Raw genomic sequence first — 15,605 nt, 5'->3', positions numbered from 1 at the left:
CTGAAGGTTTGGTTATTAGTCTCAGCATCTACTTTGATACACTGCTAGGTAGAGTCTTTCAGATTCCCTCTGCGGTAGGCTCCTATCCTGTTACTTGTTTTCTCCTACTTCCAATGTCGATCCCTTTGTCTTTCTAGGTAAGGACAGATCATCTTACCCCTGGTCTTCTATATTGTTTATCTTCTTTAGGTGTACAGATTTTAGTATATATATATATATATATATATATATATATATATATATATATATCCTATCTTATAGGTCTAGTACCCACTAATAAGTGAGTATCTTTCTGTGTGTGTTCTTTCTGCTCCTGGAATATCTCACTCAGGATGATCTTTTCTAGACCCCACAATTTGCCTGCAAAATGTGTGATTTCCTTGTTTTTAATTGCTGAGTAGTATTCCATTGTGTAAAAATATCACAATTTCTGTATCCATTCCTCCATTGATGGACAACTGAGTTGTTTCCAGGTTCTGACTATTACAAATAAAGCTGCTACAAACATGGTTGGACAAAAGTCCTTGTTATGTATGTGAGCATCTTTTGGATATATGCCTAGGAGTGATATAGCTGGATTTTGAGGAAGGAGTATTTCTGATTGTCTGAGATAGCACAAGATTGCTTTCCAAAGTAGTTGTACAAGTTTACATTCCCACCAGCAATGAAGGACGGTTACCCTTTCTCCACATCCTCTCCAGCAGGTGTTGTCACCTGAGCTTTTGATTTTAGCCATATTGATGGGTATAAGGTGTAATCTCAGGGTTGTTTTGATTTGCATCTCTCTGATAACTAAGGATGTTGAGTATCTCTTTAGGTGTTTCTCTGCCATTATATATTCTTCTACAAAGAAATCTCTGTTTAGTTCCATAGCCCATTTTGTAATTGGATTGCTTGAATTATTGCCTTTTAACTTCTTTAGTTCTTTACATAAACTGGATATCAGCCCTATGTCAGAGTTGGTGAAGATCCTTTCCCAATCTGTAGGCTGTTGTTTTGTTCTGCCAACAGTGTCCTTTGCTTTACAGAAGCTTTTCAGTTTCGTAAGGTCCCATTTATTGATTGTTGCTCTTAGAGCCTGGGCTGTTGGTGTTCTGTTCAGGAAGTTGTCTCCTGTGCCAATGAGTTCTAGGCTCTTGCCTACTTTTTCTTCTAACCGATTTAGTGTATTTGGTTTTATATTGAGGTCTTTGATCCACTTGGACTTCAGTTTTGTGCAGGGTGATAAGTATGGATCTATTTTCATTTTTCTGCATGTAGACATCCAGTTGGACCAGCATCATTTGTTGAAGATTCTATCTTTTTTCCATTGAATGGTTTTGGTTTCTTTGTCAAAAACCAAGTATTCATAGGTGTATGGGTTTATTTCTGGGTCTTCTATTTGGTTCCACTGATCCACCATTCTATTTCTATGCCAGTAACATACAGGTTTTATTACTATTGCTCTGTAGTACAGCTTACGATCAGGGATGGAGATACCTCTAGATGATCTTTTGTTGTACAGGATTGTTTTGGAAATTCTGGGTTTTTTGTTTCTCCATATGAAGTGGAGAATTTTTCTTTCAAGGTCTTTAAAGAATTTTTCATTAAAGGTGTTAAGCTGAATGTGAAGGTGGTAAAGTGGGAAGGGAGGATTCCTAATTTCTACCCAGAAGAGATAGGGAGCCATGTGAAACACTGAGTACGTTAGAGTCCAGAGTCTCAGCTACCAACAGCAAAGTAGCCAAGGCTCAGTAAAGGATGCAATAGTAGAGGCCATTCAGGACCTTGCCACTGAGTTGCTCCTCTTTGAGAATACTTCTCAAGGTAACTTAACTATGTGCTAGCTTGGTCAACTCTCATGTGCCAGAGCTTCTGAGATGGTTAAAGGGGACGTTGTAGATGTAATTAAAGGTACAGTCTTCAAGATAGGTTTTTTTGTTTTGTTTTGTTTTTCGGTGGGCACAGTCTCATCACATATTCTTTTCTAAGCACAGTAGAGTACTTTTCTAGCTAGAAGCATATGAAATTCAAGCCTAAAGAGTCAACTTGCCTTTGTAGGGAGGTTCTGCAGGAATAGCTTCATTAAGAGGGAGTAGGACAGTCCACAGGAGCAAAGACTGACCCCAGATGACAGCCAAGCAATTCTACAATGCAAGGAACTACTTGTCCAGCTGCTTGCACTTTGGTTTTAGTCTGTAAGATAAAGGTAGCTGGCCTCCCATCCCCAGCCTTACTCCCTTAGTATTTTGACCTAAGAGCTATCTGGTAAAATGATAATCTGTCATAGCAACTATCAAAAATTCTGTGGGATAAGAGAAAATAGGAGATGTACATTTGCCTACTGTGTAGAAGTAGACAGGGGAAAAAAGAGAGATAATTTTTAGATCAAAGTATCAAACACATCACAAGCAAAGACTCAAAGTAAAGCATTTTGTGTAAGGTATCCTAGTGAGTAAACTCAAGTTTTCAAAATGAAGAATCCACCTAGTTGCTGGTCCATGCTATGTCTCCTGATGGGTGGAAAGTTTGCTGCCTTTTCATTCTCTGTCATCCTTCCACCACCCAATGATAATAATAATAGAAGACACTTGATAGTGCATGGAAGGCAGATTACAGCCAGGGCTAGTAAGGTTTTCTGTTTATCAGGCTAAGAAACTCCAACCCTATGCTTTTAGAATACAACTCAAAAAGTAATGTCTAATCAGAAGAAAATAATGATGTCCAATACACATGCAGATGATCAAGAATAAAAGTGAACCTGAGACATGACAAGGCAGTTTGTCACATAGTTCTGCATGCCCAATAGCAGTCTGAATAGAAATGTTAAAGGTCAGAGAGATGTACTCTTCCTATTTTGCCTGTTCTGTTTTGTGCTGGTTTTGTTGTCTGTTTTCTGAAGCAGAGTCTCAGTCTGGCCTAGGCTAACCAACAACTCACTCTGGAGCACAGGATGTCCTCAGACTCATGGCAATCCTCTTACATCAGCCTCCTGTGTGCTTGAATTATAGGTGTGCGCCACTAAGCTTGCCTTTTATCTTGGGAATAGTAATGGAGGAGAAGAGAGACAGTTCCTCTTTCTGATTCCACCCAGACTTGATAAATGTGTTAATGGTGCTTATATTTTAGTATTACAGAGACTGAGAAAGTTGGGATAGGATAGGACTTTGTATTGTCTCTCTAAGTTTGTTTGTTTGTTTGTTTGTTTATTTGTTTGTTTTCTATTTCCCCTTGGAATGGTAAGCAATAAAATCCTTTCCATGACAAGGCTGTTTGCTGTCTTCAGAACCAGGAAGACCATTCCAGAAATTTTAAGAACTCAGGCTGAGTTCTTAGTGGTTGTTTGTTAGTAATTCCAGCAGGAGGAGACAGCCAAAGCCACAGAATAATTATGCAATGGCTGAAACAGAGGGGACAGTAAAAAGCTATACCCCTAGTCCCACTGCAGCATAACAAGGTTTAGATGTGGGAGAACTTGGCCACACCAACTCACTCTACCTAAGAAGGGGCTACTTGAACTACTGCTGGTGGGGCAGGAAGGAGCCCAGGAAGAGATGGCTAAGATGATCTTTGCATACAGGATAGTTAAAAGCACGTGTGCAGGTCAGAGCCTGTCTCACTAGTATTCCCCACTCTCCCCAGCATAGCAAACAGTGCTCTATGGCATATAGGAATGAGTGGGGCCATGACTGAATGGGCTGTGGCTCATAAGGAATCTTGACTTGGAGGACAGCTGGAAAGGGACTCAGCCAGGTGGGTCCTGTAACTTAGTTTATTTCAATACTTCCTTTGAATGCCTTGAGATGGACATTGTTCTACACATGAGTATATCATGGGTAGATGGTGGAGACACTCACTCATCAAGGTACTTAAAAGAAGTGGGGCCACACTAATTGTTTAATTTGAATCTTTTTCTGTGTTCAACATTTTAAAGAGATCTACCTTCATGGTAAGCTGGCATTCTAAAAATTACTTTGTTCTTGAAGTTGAGTCAGAGAACACCCTAAAAAGGGAGACACTGATTTTTTAAAGTACTAACACAGAACTTACTCTTTTCGATAATAATAAGTCACTTGTTACATTAGTTCCCATCCCAGGAAGCTTCACAATTTCCCTCCCAGGTAGAAAAGAATACAGAAGACATTAGTATTTATAGAAAAATAATCCTGATAGCTCATGGTATTTTTAAAGAGGAAATTAAGAGCTCATGTGCCACCCCAGTGCCTCACTGGGGACATAAACAAAAGCTCTGCATCACTTGGTGTCATTCATGCAAAATATATTTACACACCTGCTTCCCACCAGGGTCATGAATGGGCCAAGCTATGAACCATGAAGATAAGTGCAGGGACTCCTCCACTTAATCAGTCTAGTAGGTGGGAGCTTCCAACATATAGTTATAAAAAATGTGATATATAAAGCTCGTTTTTTTTTTGTTTGTTTGTTTTGTTTTGTTTTACCAGACACTAAGGAATCCAAATAAACAATTATGTGACTGGGTAGATCCTACGAGTCCAGCAGGAGTAGATCTACAGTGGCAAATGCCACCTGACATCTGCCAGGGTGGAGTCCAGCTCTTTGTGCTTTAGTAGAAGCAAGGAACTGGGTACAGTCTGATGGGGGAAATAATTTAAGCAATCCGCCATTTCACATGTATGGAGCATTTGCTGGAAGTTGAGAGAACAGCAACAGAAACAGTGGTTTAGGGCATGGAGTGACTAAAGGAAGATGCAAGCACTAATAGGGAAGAAATAAAAAGACTGTGAGAAGGAACACCAACCTAGATGTTGAAGAAAAGGAAGATGTCAATCATGAGATTAACAGACTGAAGAAAAAACAGAGATGGCAGATGTGGTAATTCAGAAATCATATAGGGAGATTAAAGAGGGTATAAGAAATAAGGTTGATGTTTTCATACACAGGGACCTAACTGTCTTCCCTAGACTCTTGTGGACATAGTTGTGTGTTTGGAAAATGATCTAATACAGGTGGGAATCTGTTTCTTTAAATGTCAGTGAAGGAAGCTTAGTCTGAGCCAGGCTATACTTCTTTAGAAATATTGCTAATGGTTTACAAATTAAAGAATAAAACTTGACCAATTGGTGAGGTTCTCTTGTCTCCTCTGAATATTGATGAGAAGCTTGTAGCTATTTTAGGAATCTCCTGAGACAGGGGTCAAGAATGAATATATTTTTAGACAACTCTGTTTCATAAAGTTGAAGTCCTGCAATGGAAACACTATCACAAATAAAGGTTCTTCTGGTGTGCAAAAGAATACAAACATATATTTAATTAAGATCCTAGTTTAAAATAGCTTGGCTGCTTTACTTATGGATTCACTATACAAGGGTTTCATTTAAACATGAGCTAATGTGCAGAAAATTACTGGCACTTTTTTTTTTGTCTGAAAAGCTTAAAGGATATTATTTTTTTTAACTTTTAGAAATATCATTTTGAAAAGCAGTGTTTCTAAAAGAGACAGTAATCTCTTCTTCTCACCCTTACCTCCAGAATGCCAGTTGCAAAATAGAAATAAGTGACTACAGGAGATCTAAGGCTGAAATGCTTTTTACAGAATGACAGGTGGCTTGTAATTTTTAAATTGTTTCATGAATTCTTCTTATTTTGAAGGGTCCAGCGCACACTTACCATAATTAGAATCAATGATTCCAATGTAGGTTTTTCTTCTTCTCTGAACTCCAACAGGTGTAGTTATGCAAAATTAAAATCATCTCATCCAGAAAACATCATGTAAAAATTTTCTTCTTTAGAATATGTAACTAGATTGGTATTCGTGGCTATCTTATTCTTTTTTGTTTGTTTTTTGTCTTGCTTTAATTAATTATTTTTAGCATTAGTTACATCTTATTGACTCTGTATCCCAGTTGTATCCCACTCCCTCATCCCCTCGCCACCCCACCTTTCCTCCCTCATTTCCTCCCTGCCCCTTTGCAAGTCCACTGATTGGGGAGGTCCTCCTCCCCTTTCATCTGACCCTGTTTTATCTGTAGGCTGTCGTTTTGTTCTGACGACAGTGTCTTTTGCTTTACGGAAGCTTTTCAGTTTCATGAGGTCTCATTTATTGATTGTTGCTCTTAGAGCCTGTGCTGTTGGCATTCTGTTCAGGAACTTGTCTCCTGTAACAGTGAGTTCTAGGCTCTTCCCCCACTTTTTATTCTAACTGATTTAGAGTATCTGCTTTTAGGTTGAGGTCTTTGATCCACTTGGACTTTAGTTTTGTGCAGGGTGATAAATATGGGTCTATTTTCATTTTTCTGCATGTAGACATCCAGTTGGACCAGCACTATTTGTTGAAGATGCTGTCTGTTTTCCATTGAATGGTTTTGGCTTCTTTGTCAAAAACTGAGTATTCATAGGTGTGTGGGTTTATTTCTGGGTCTTCTATTAAGTTCCATTGATCCTCCTTTCTGTTTCTATGCCAATACCATGCAGTTTTATCACTATTGCTCTGTAGTACAGCTTACGATCAGGGATGGAAATACCTCCAGATGATCTATTGTTGTACAGGATCGTTTTGGAGATTCTGGGTTTTTTGTTTCTCCATATGAAGCTGAGAATCTTTCTTTCAAGGTCTGTAAAGAACTGAGTTGGTATTTTGATGGGAATTGCGCTGAATCTGTAGAATGCTTTTGGCAGGATGGCCATTTTCACAATGTTAATCCTACCAATCCATGAGCAGGAGGTATCTTTCCATCTTCTGATATTTTTTTCAATTTCTTTCTTCAGAGACTTAAAGTTTTTTTTTTTTTTTTCAAACAGGTCTTTCACTTGCTTGGTTACTGTCACCCCAAGGTACTTTATGTTATTAGTGGTTATTGTGAAGGGTGTTGTTTCCCTGATTTCTTTCTCGGCCCTTTTTCTTTGGTAGGCTATCTTATTTTTTACTCACCTTCCAAATTGCAGTTAAGTAAAAAGTTCTAGTTGTAGAAGAACATGACACAATTTGCCCTTTGAGGGGGACAAGAGATCTTCCTGCTTAGTAAGGTTAATATTGAGTTTGTGAATTCAGTCTTTAATAAGAATTACGGCTGTGCCTAGCACAATTGAGGGAGCATAGGATCAATTGCCAGCAAAACACACACACACACACACACACACACACACACTTATGGGTGTATTGTGTCATGACATTAAAATGCCATTCCAACTGGTCAACTCCTCAGATATCACAAGATTTGCAAATGCAATGTGTACACTATAACCAAAGGCTTGCTTTCGGGTATAGAGGAAATCCTTGAACAAACAGGAAGTATGTATAAATGAATCAAATTTAACAAGCTTACCCTGTGCCAAATGGAAAAACCGAAAGAACTTACATATTTCTCGCTAAGCTACAATATTGTGTAACTACTAAATATATGAGAAATCTACCTGTGGTTTTACAACAGGGTCAGTCCTCCAGTGATTGTTGGGAGCTGAGGCCTTCAGGGCATTCTCTGCCTATCACATACTCCATGGGACATGTAGCTTTCTCAGGAAATAGTTTAACAAGCAGGTTCCATGCAGTATACCAACAGTTTTCCTGCTAAAGAAAACTGCAAGCTGTGGCCGATAACCACCGCCAAGTGTCACCACTGAGAACTAAAAGGGGACTGTTTTGACACACTGCCACATGGCTTAGCTATCCCTCATGCTGAGCTTGTTGTGTCCGGTATGAGGTTAGTGGCTTTTGCATTTCTCATATTCACCCATTATTCTCTTTATGCAGACTTTTTGGTAAATCTATTTCTATTTAAAAATTATCAGTACATTCTTAATTGAGGAAGGAATATTTTTAAATGCCTAACTGTAAGAGCATGAAACAGATGTCAAAAATGAGAATACCTGATGTTTATATGCTGGCTTCAAAATCTAAGGACTAAAATATGAATAAATAAATCCCCCACTGAAACTGCTCAGAAAAGAGAAACAAGATTTAGGAGAAAAAAAAAACTGAAAATTCACTCATAAGTCATCTTAAAATTTCCTCCACATCTAATTTATATTCTGTCTAAATTCTGACCATTTTATTTGTGAATGTTACAAGTTTGAGTTTTTCCTTTTAATTTTGTAATGCAAATTCAAAAACATGTTCCTGAATAATAATTATTTGACAGTTTTAAACAGACTCATGTAGAGCGAAGGAAAGAAAGCTGCAACTGTTAAATACAGTAGGAACTGTGAAAGAACACTGTTCATGTATGCATTTGTACATGTGCTTGGTCACAGATACAACATGGTGTGATTAATTCTAGTTTCCTTGGAAACAGCAAGGCCAAGACATATTGTGCATTCGGAGTATGGTGTGATCTCCATAGAAACATAACAGTCTGGCAGAGAGTAGATTTTCCAGTAAGATATTGAAGATAATTGAAGTCTGTGGAAAACCTAGTGTTATTCAGAGACCAACTTCATTTATGTTTTATAGATAAGAAGAAGCCATTTTCCCTGAGTGAAGGGACTCCACTCATTTATAAACATTTGCCACCCCAGGTCAGGCAGCAATTAGGGATCCATGTTGGCACAAGTGCACAGGAATATAAAAGGAAATCTTCAAGGGACTGAAAACTATGTAGATTTGAAAAGAGTTAAAGAGCATAACAAAAAAAGAAAGAAAGGAAGAAAAAAAAAGAACAGTCTTTAAACTGGTAGAAGGCTATTTTTGAGAATGTGAGATGAAAGATCTGAAGGGTTCATTTAAAAACTTTATATAATCTATAGCATTTCATTAAGATCTCATTATAATAACATAAGGACTTTATGAGTGACTGTATCCAATGCTGAATCCTTTGTGACTGGGAGGAGAGCATTCCTGAGCTGGACTCTGGCTTTCAGGTGGAATAGGAAGCTGTCCTGTACAGAGACCAGAGCCAGCAGCTCTGCAGAGCTCCTGAGCCTACACTGCCTGGGGCCTTCGTGCTTAAGGCTCTCCCTATGTGACTGTGACCATCAAGAAGGGTGCACTAACGAGGTGACTGCCTATTGTCCTGCCCACCATGGGAGCAGGCTGAATGAGTAAATTGGTAATCCTACAACTACAGGAATATTGGGTTCTTTTAGAAAATGACGTTTCCCATGTCAGGCGAGATCCCTGCTTTCTAGGGCTGTGGTTACTACCCATCCTCCTCTGTTCTTTTTAAAGGACAGTGGGAAAGGAAGCTGAGCCTCTTCAGCACCTGATCCTATGTAAGTTTGATAGGAACCCTGGAGGTTTGCCTTAGGAACATTTCACAGCATGCTGGGCAGGTGAACCAGGAGGCCAGGAACTGCATGGGTGGAGTGCCCAGGCAGTGAAGAGCCTACCCGGTTGCTTTCACTCTTGGAACGATCATTCTTGGCCTTGGCTGTCTTCTCCGCAAGCTTCTTCTGCCTTTGGGGACCTCTTCCAAAGAAAATGTAGTTGACAAAGGCGTACTCCAGAAGGGCCAGGAATACAAAGACAAAGCAGCCCATAAGGTACATGTCGATGGCTTTGACGTAGGGGATTTTGGGTAGAGTCTCCCGAAGGTGAGTGTTGATGGTTGTCATGGTAAGCACGGTGGTGATCCCTAGAAAGCAAACACAGAATGAGTACCTTAGCCCAGATCACAGTTTCACTCCCACTGCCATGCTCTCTAAGACACTGGACTACATGTCAGTGGAATAGTCTGTGTCTTGTGGCAACAAATTACACTTTGGAGCAGCAAGTAAGTGTCTCCACTCAGGAAGCAAGGCCTCACCTGGCCACTCCTCACACAGTGCAGAGCATCTAGAGAGAGCAAAAAGCAAGATGTGTAGGCCATCTAGGAGGAATTTGCTCCCTTTGAGCATTAGAACAAATGCAGGAAGTCCCAGAATGTAACATAAGCACTAAGTGTCTGGCTACAACACACCAGGAAGTTGATAGCAGCCTCTGGCTTCAGGGGTCTGGTAACCAGGGAAGCTAATAGTGGCTGCCTGTCTTATTCCAGGCCTTGCTGAATCAGACATTGAAGGGCTTTTATTGATTAAGGGAAGGCTCAGTTTTAGGCTCAAAGAGGGAGGGCCAATTAAGACAAGTGACCAGAGGACAGATTCACTCTGGAACCATTTCCCTCAAGTAGGAACTAATGCAAACAATCTGAGTGGGAAGGTTAGCTCTGAGGGAAGCATGATAATTCTGCTCCTATGTGAGAGAGTCTCTCGTGTCCTGACACCAAGAAGCTGCTCTGTAAGCATTCTGCTGAGTCCGTTACATAGTTCTGTATAAAGGAAGCATGTCTGTGTTAGGGCAGTTGGTTATAGTCCTTAAGATCTCATAAGCAGTATATTTTTTAATCTTCCTAGCCACAGTAGGAGACATAGTTCCTTCTACACAGAGATTACAAATTAAGTGATCTGAGGTCACAGTGACCGAAGGGCATGTTGGGTAGCAAAATGACTCAGGCTTGTTGAACAGAGGGAAGTTTTGTTTGGCTGGGTCACTAGTCACTGAGTACCACAGCAAGAGAAAGCTGTGAACCTGCCTTGCCTGTTCTGTTGCGAAAGTAGGACGTGTCCAGCTCTAAAGCCCAGCCTTTTCCATGAATGTAACCAACACCCCAAATGAGGGCACAACCTATCCCCTGAATTCTCATGTTAGAATTTACTCCTTTAAGAAGGCACTTAAAGGAAAGAGACTTGTAATGTTTTTTTTTTCATCTGCGCACACACACACAAACACACACACACACACACACACACACACACACACACACACCATTGATATGACCAAGGCAAGGAGGTAGCACTGGCATAGTGCAGTTTCTGGAGTAGAGCCAGCGCTATAGGGAAGGGCTTATGCCTATTATCTTGGTTTTGTCACCCTTTGGATGCTCATCTGCTCCCAGAAACATGTTTGTTCATTCTGTGTTTTTCAGAGCTGGCCTGGGGCTGTTGAGCTCAGCCCCCCATAAGTGAAAAGCAGCAGAGAGGCAAGGTAAGGGTTCTTTACACCCTCTCCTGAGCCTGACCCTGAGAGCCTGCCAAAAGCACAGAACACAGAAGAACTATGAAACTATTTTTATGCATAACTGCAAAGCACAGTTGCTTTTGAAATGTTTGGAACTCTCAGATGTCAGAATGTTTTAAGACTCCCTTTTACATTACATTCATGTGCACCTGGGGACTTTTAAAAATTTGAATGTGGCAATGGATAATTATAGTTTACAAATAAATGTGAAAACACCATGCAAAAAGCAATGAAATTAGACATTCTCACCATTCTACAAAAAAAATTTGCAAAGTTCACCACTACTGTTTTCCTTATTTTTGAGAGATATTCAGCAGCATCTAATTGCTCAGCAATGATGAAAGGATGTCCACCTTGGTGGCTTTCCATGTTCAATGACATCCTGTGGTTGTGCATATGAGTAGGTAGGATGACATAGTAACTCAAGAAGTCAAGTGGTAGGGCGCTATCAGCCTCTTATAATAGCTGTCTTTTGAAAACTATGAGGGTCTCAAAAAACTTCAAAATCCCCTCTGAGGACGCTACCACCAATGACCTGTTAGGTTCTTACCTGTACAGGCCCCACTGGTATGAGGGAAATAGCTGTCTGTGGAGCTCTGGGAATCAGAGTCCCTGGACTTCTGTAAATTCCCATTTTGTTCTACCCTTGAGACCTGACTTTTGAGCTTCTAATGCTTGTCTGACTAGCACCATGTCAGCAAAGTCACTTGAGTTTGGCTTAGAAAAGCAGAATACAAAGAGAATATGAAAGAAAATTCCTCAACCAGTATGAATTCTGATAGACTACCTGCTTCACCTGTTGTGATATTTCACAAGTAAGCAGTTACAGAGTTTGTAGAAGCTGCCAGAGCTCATAGGGTCACATCTGCTGTATGTTTCATTCCCTGCAAAACCAGATAATTACATCTTTTTTGGTTCTTTCTAATTGCTGTACCAACTGCTCAGCAGGAGAGTCACTCTGAAGCCCCTGCCATTTCAGTGTAGAAGAGCCATTTCTAGGGTTCTGGGGGAAGCGCTGTAATTTTTAAAAACAACTTATTCATTATATATCCCGATAGAAGCCATCTCCCTCAACTCCTCCCAGTCCCACCCTCCCTTCCTCTTCTCCCCATTCCCTTCCCCTAGTCCACTGAAAGGGGAGTTCTCCTCCTCTGTCATCTGCCCACAGATTATCAAGTCTCATCAGAACTGCCTAGATCCTCTGTGGTCTGGCAAAGCCACATTGCCAAGGGGCAAGTGATCAAAGAGCAGGACATTGAGTTCATGACAGAGGCAGACCCTGCTCCCCTTCCTCAGGAATTCAAACAGAGACTGAGCTGCCAATCAGCTACATCTGATTAGGCGGTCTAGGTCCTCCACATGCATGGTCCTTGGTTGCTGCATCAGTCTCTGCAAGACTCCCTGGGCTCCAAAGTTTTAGCTTTGTTGGTCTCCTAGTTGGGATCCCGTTCCTCCGTGTCCTTCTATCCACCCCCTCTTCTTCCATAAGACACTCTGCACTCTGCCCAAAGTTTGTCTGTGACTCTCAGCATCTGCTTTGATACCCTGCTGGGTGGAGTCTTTCAGAAGACCCTCTATAATAGGCTCCTGTCCTGTTCCCTCTCTTTCACCACTTCTAGTGTCTGTCCTGTTTGCCATCCTTAATGAGATTTAAGCATCCTCACTAGGGTCCTCCTTGTTGCTTAGCTTCTTTAGATCTGTAGAATTTAATATGGCTATCCTATGTTATATGGCTAATATCCACTTATAAGTGAGTGTATATTATCTGTGTCTTTCTGCTTCTGGGTTACCTCACTCAGGATGATCTTTTCTAGTTCCATTCATTTGCCTGAAAATTTCATGATTTCCTTGTTTTAAATAGTTGAGTAGTATTCCATTGTGTAAATGTGCTGCAATTTCTGTATCCATTCCTCCATTGAGGGACACCTAGGTTGTTTCCAGATTCTGGCTATTACAAATAAACTGCTATGAACATAGTTAAGCAAATGTCCTTGTCGGATGGTAGGCCAACTTTTGGGTGGTATACCCAGGACTGGGTATCATTTCTTCATACTTTGTTTCATAAAGAGAGAACCTCAAATTGTATAAATTAACAGCTGCAGCATTTGGAACTGCCCCTACAAATTCATTCTCACTTAATTTTGCAAATGAAAAAAAAAATCAGCTAGTCTAGAGAAGTAATACTAAAAACATGAAGACATAAGACCTGCAGGCAACCTCTGTCAGTTGCACAGAAATTTAACTTTTTAAAAACCTTATCTTTTATAAATACATAACAATTTTAATATAGAATTCTTAGTCTTTTATACTTTACTCTAACCAGAGAACTGTTTTATACAAAGGACAACTTCAGGAACCCTGGTAGGGAGAAAGTTTAAACAAAAAGACACTTGTGCAGGTTACATAGCTGTAGGTCTAGCACAAGCACAAGCGTGCACGCGCACACGCACGCACGTACACACACACACACACACACACACACACAGGCACACTATCTTAGAAAATAAAATGACAGAGTTAGAAAACAGAAAAATAAGGTGAGGGGAAGAACCGGAGCCCTGAACCACACCTTTCTGTTAGGTACTTTACCAGCAAAGGTGTTTCCAGTTCTTTTCCTACAAATTTTCTACATAGTTTCTTTGTTAGTTCCATCTTCAGAAACTATACTGAGCTCAAGGAAGGACAGGCCTAAGCATGGCTTATCACATCTTCCACTGATGTATTCATGTGATAATTTTGTCTGTGAAGTTTAATAATGAGTAGAGCATAGTGCTATGGAAAAACATAAAAGCAAATCCTAAAAATACTCTCAGAATGCCTAAGATATATTGTATGTCAACTAATAATCTCATCATCAAATACCTAATGGACAGCAAAGTTCACTAGGGTTCTTGGGAATGACTAGTAATTAGTTGCTTATTTTAATGCTCATTAAATTGGGTAATTTCAATTACATGCTACAATATTTGATGATTTCTTTTCCTGGCTTGAAAAAGAAGAAAGCTCATATTTAATAAAATCTTTCTGTGTGTGGAATTATTTTGATCAGGAAATATTGATTTTTACTTTAAAATAAAGTGTCAAAAATAATTACATGAAGTAAATATTCTTAAAACATATTTTCTCTTTCATGGGCATGAAAATTCACATTTAATTCTTATAAATAAATTAACACATCAAGGGATTCATGCATGAAATTACAGTTTCAAGATAAAATGTGACTATGAGGGCAAGGCTGGTGTCATGATGCTCAGAAATTTTAGTTGCACTCTGGCCTTTAAATTCGCTTAATACCGTAATGATGTGATCATTTTACATTTTAGATAGGACTTAACAGTAGCACATACCAAGGGCAACTCGAGCAGCAGATGCATCATAATTGATCCAGAAGGACACCCACGAGAGGATTGTGATCAGTATTGAGGGCATATACGTCTGGAGAATGAAGTACCCAATGTTTCTCTTCAACCGAAAACTCAATGAGAGTCGAGGATAGGCACCTACAGTAAACACATAAGGGCACAGTGAAGAGCCATGGCAGGCGGTCTGCTCCAACTTCCAAGGGTCAACAGCATGCACCTGGCAACTCCATGAACTGGAGAGCAACCCACTACCATGCAGTTTAACATGATGCTTGTAGAGGAATGGAGGAAGGAGTCTATACCAGTTTGCAAGATAATGAACAATGAGGACATTGTCCAAAGGACAAATGCTCAGCAGAGAGATGTTTCTAGGGAGGTTTTAGGCTTGGAATACAGACTAACAGCAAATGTGCTGGTCGGTTTTTAATTTTATCCACTGTAGAGAAAGAAAATTATATGGGACAAGAGTTTACTAAGAGAAAAAGCTGTTACAAGTTATGCCTTGTGCCCATCCAGAGGATTGGAGTCACTGGCTCTAGACTACTGAAGAAAAAATAGTTCAAATATACATAGAGCTGGAGGGGTGAGAAGCAAATACAGGCACAGAGGGAGCTGCAGTGTACACTAGGCTGCCCTGCTGGCCACAGCAATAGCACCAAGGCAAACCTGAGAGAAGTATGTTCTAGCCTGCACACTCCAGTGATTGTACTGGGATTTGTATCCCAGGCTCTAACCGCTAGTGCCACCAGGGGTATAAAACCCAGAGCCTTTGGATGCCACATTAATATAGCATTTGTTCACCCTGATTTGTACTGTTTTCTCAGAATAAGGCAAGTGTAACCAATGCTGTCTTCTGTGCGTTTCAACACCACATCACCAGTTGCACTTGGCGCAATTGTCTCAGCTCCCTGTCTCCTGCAATGGAATGAGCCTGATGAAAGTGAAAGGCCAAAGGCCTGTCTGACAACCTACTTTTTGAGTCCTCCCCTACTCTGTTCAGGGGCAGGGGTCTCTCATCTCAAGATGGCCTAACCAGAGCTTTATAGACTTTCTCATACCACCTCTTCTTGCCTGAGAAATGCTTACATGCTTTCAAGTAGGCAGGTATATAATCAAATGTTTACTGATGATAAACCACTAAGAAATTCAGTTTAAAATAAATCTTTGATGCATGTAATTTTACTATTTATTGAAGTAAAAAGCATGTTTGCACACCAGTGAGATGGACACACTTGTTTATTGTTGCACAAAGGACTGAATTCTGGCTGAACATTGCTGCTGGAAGGCAAAGAACA

General features: G+C 40.2%; 1 protein-coding gene across 4 annotated transcripts in view; it reads right to left on the bottom strand.

The window, feature by feature from the left end:
* Positions 1-15,605, bottom strand: part of Gabrb3 (gamma-aminobutyric acid type A receptor subunit beta3) — a 265,056-nt gene that overhangs the window by 6,536 nt on the left and 242,915 nt on the right. For all 4 annotated transcript variants that reach the window (XM_060367239.1, XM_060367240.1, XM_060367238.1 and 1 more), the window contains exons 7-8: positions 14,296-14,448; positions 9,283-9,527 (exon numbers count right to left, since the gene is read on the bottom strand). In XM_060367239.1, the coding sequence (XP_060223222.1) occupies positions 9,283-9,527; positions 14,296-14,448 (398 nt within the window). The remainder of the gene's footprint in view (positions 1-9,282; positions 9,528-14,295; positions 14,449-15,605) is intronic.

This window comes from Meriones unguiculatus, chromosome 14, assembly GCF_030254825.1.
Source record: "Meriones unguiculatus strain TT.TT164.6M chromosome 14, Bangor_MerUng_6.1, whole genome shotgun sequence".
Lineage (NCBI taxonomy): Eukaryota > Metazoa > Chordata > Mammalia > Rodentia > Muridae > Meriones > Meriones unguiculatus.
Note: the sequence above shows the minus strand (reverse complement) of the source record. Positions and strands in the feature narration are given on the sequence as shown.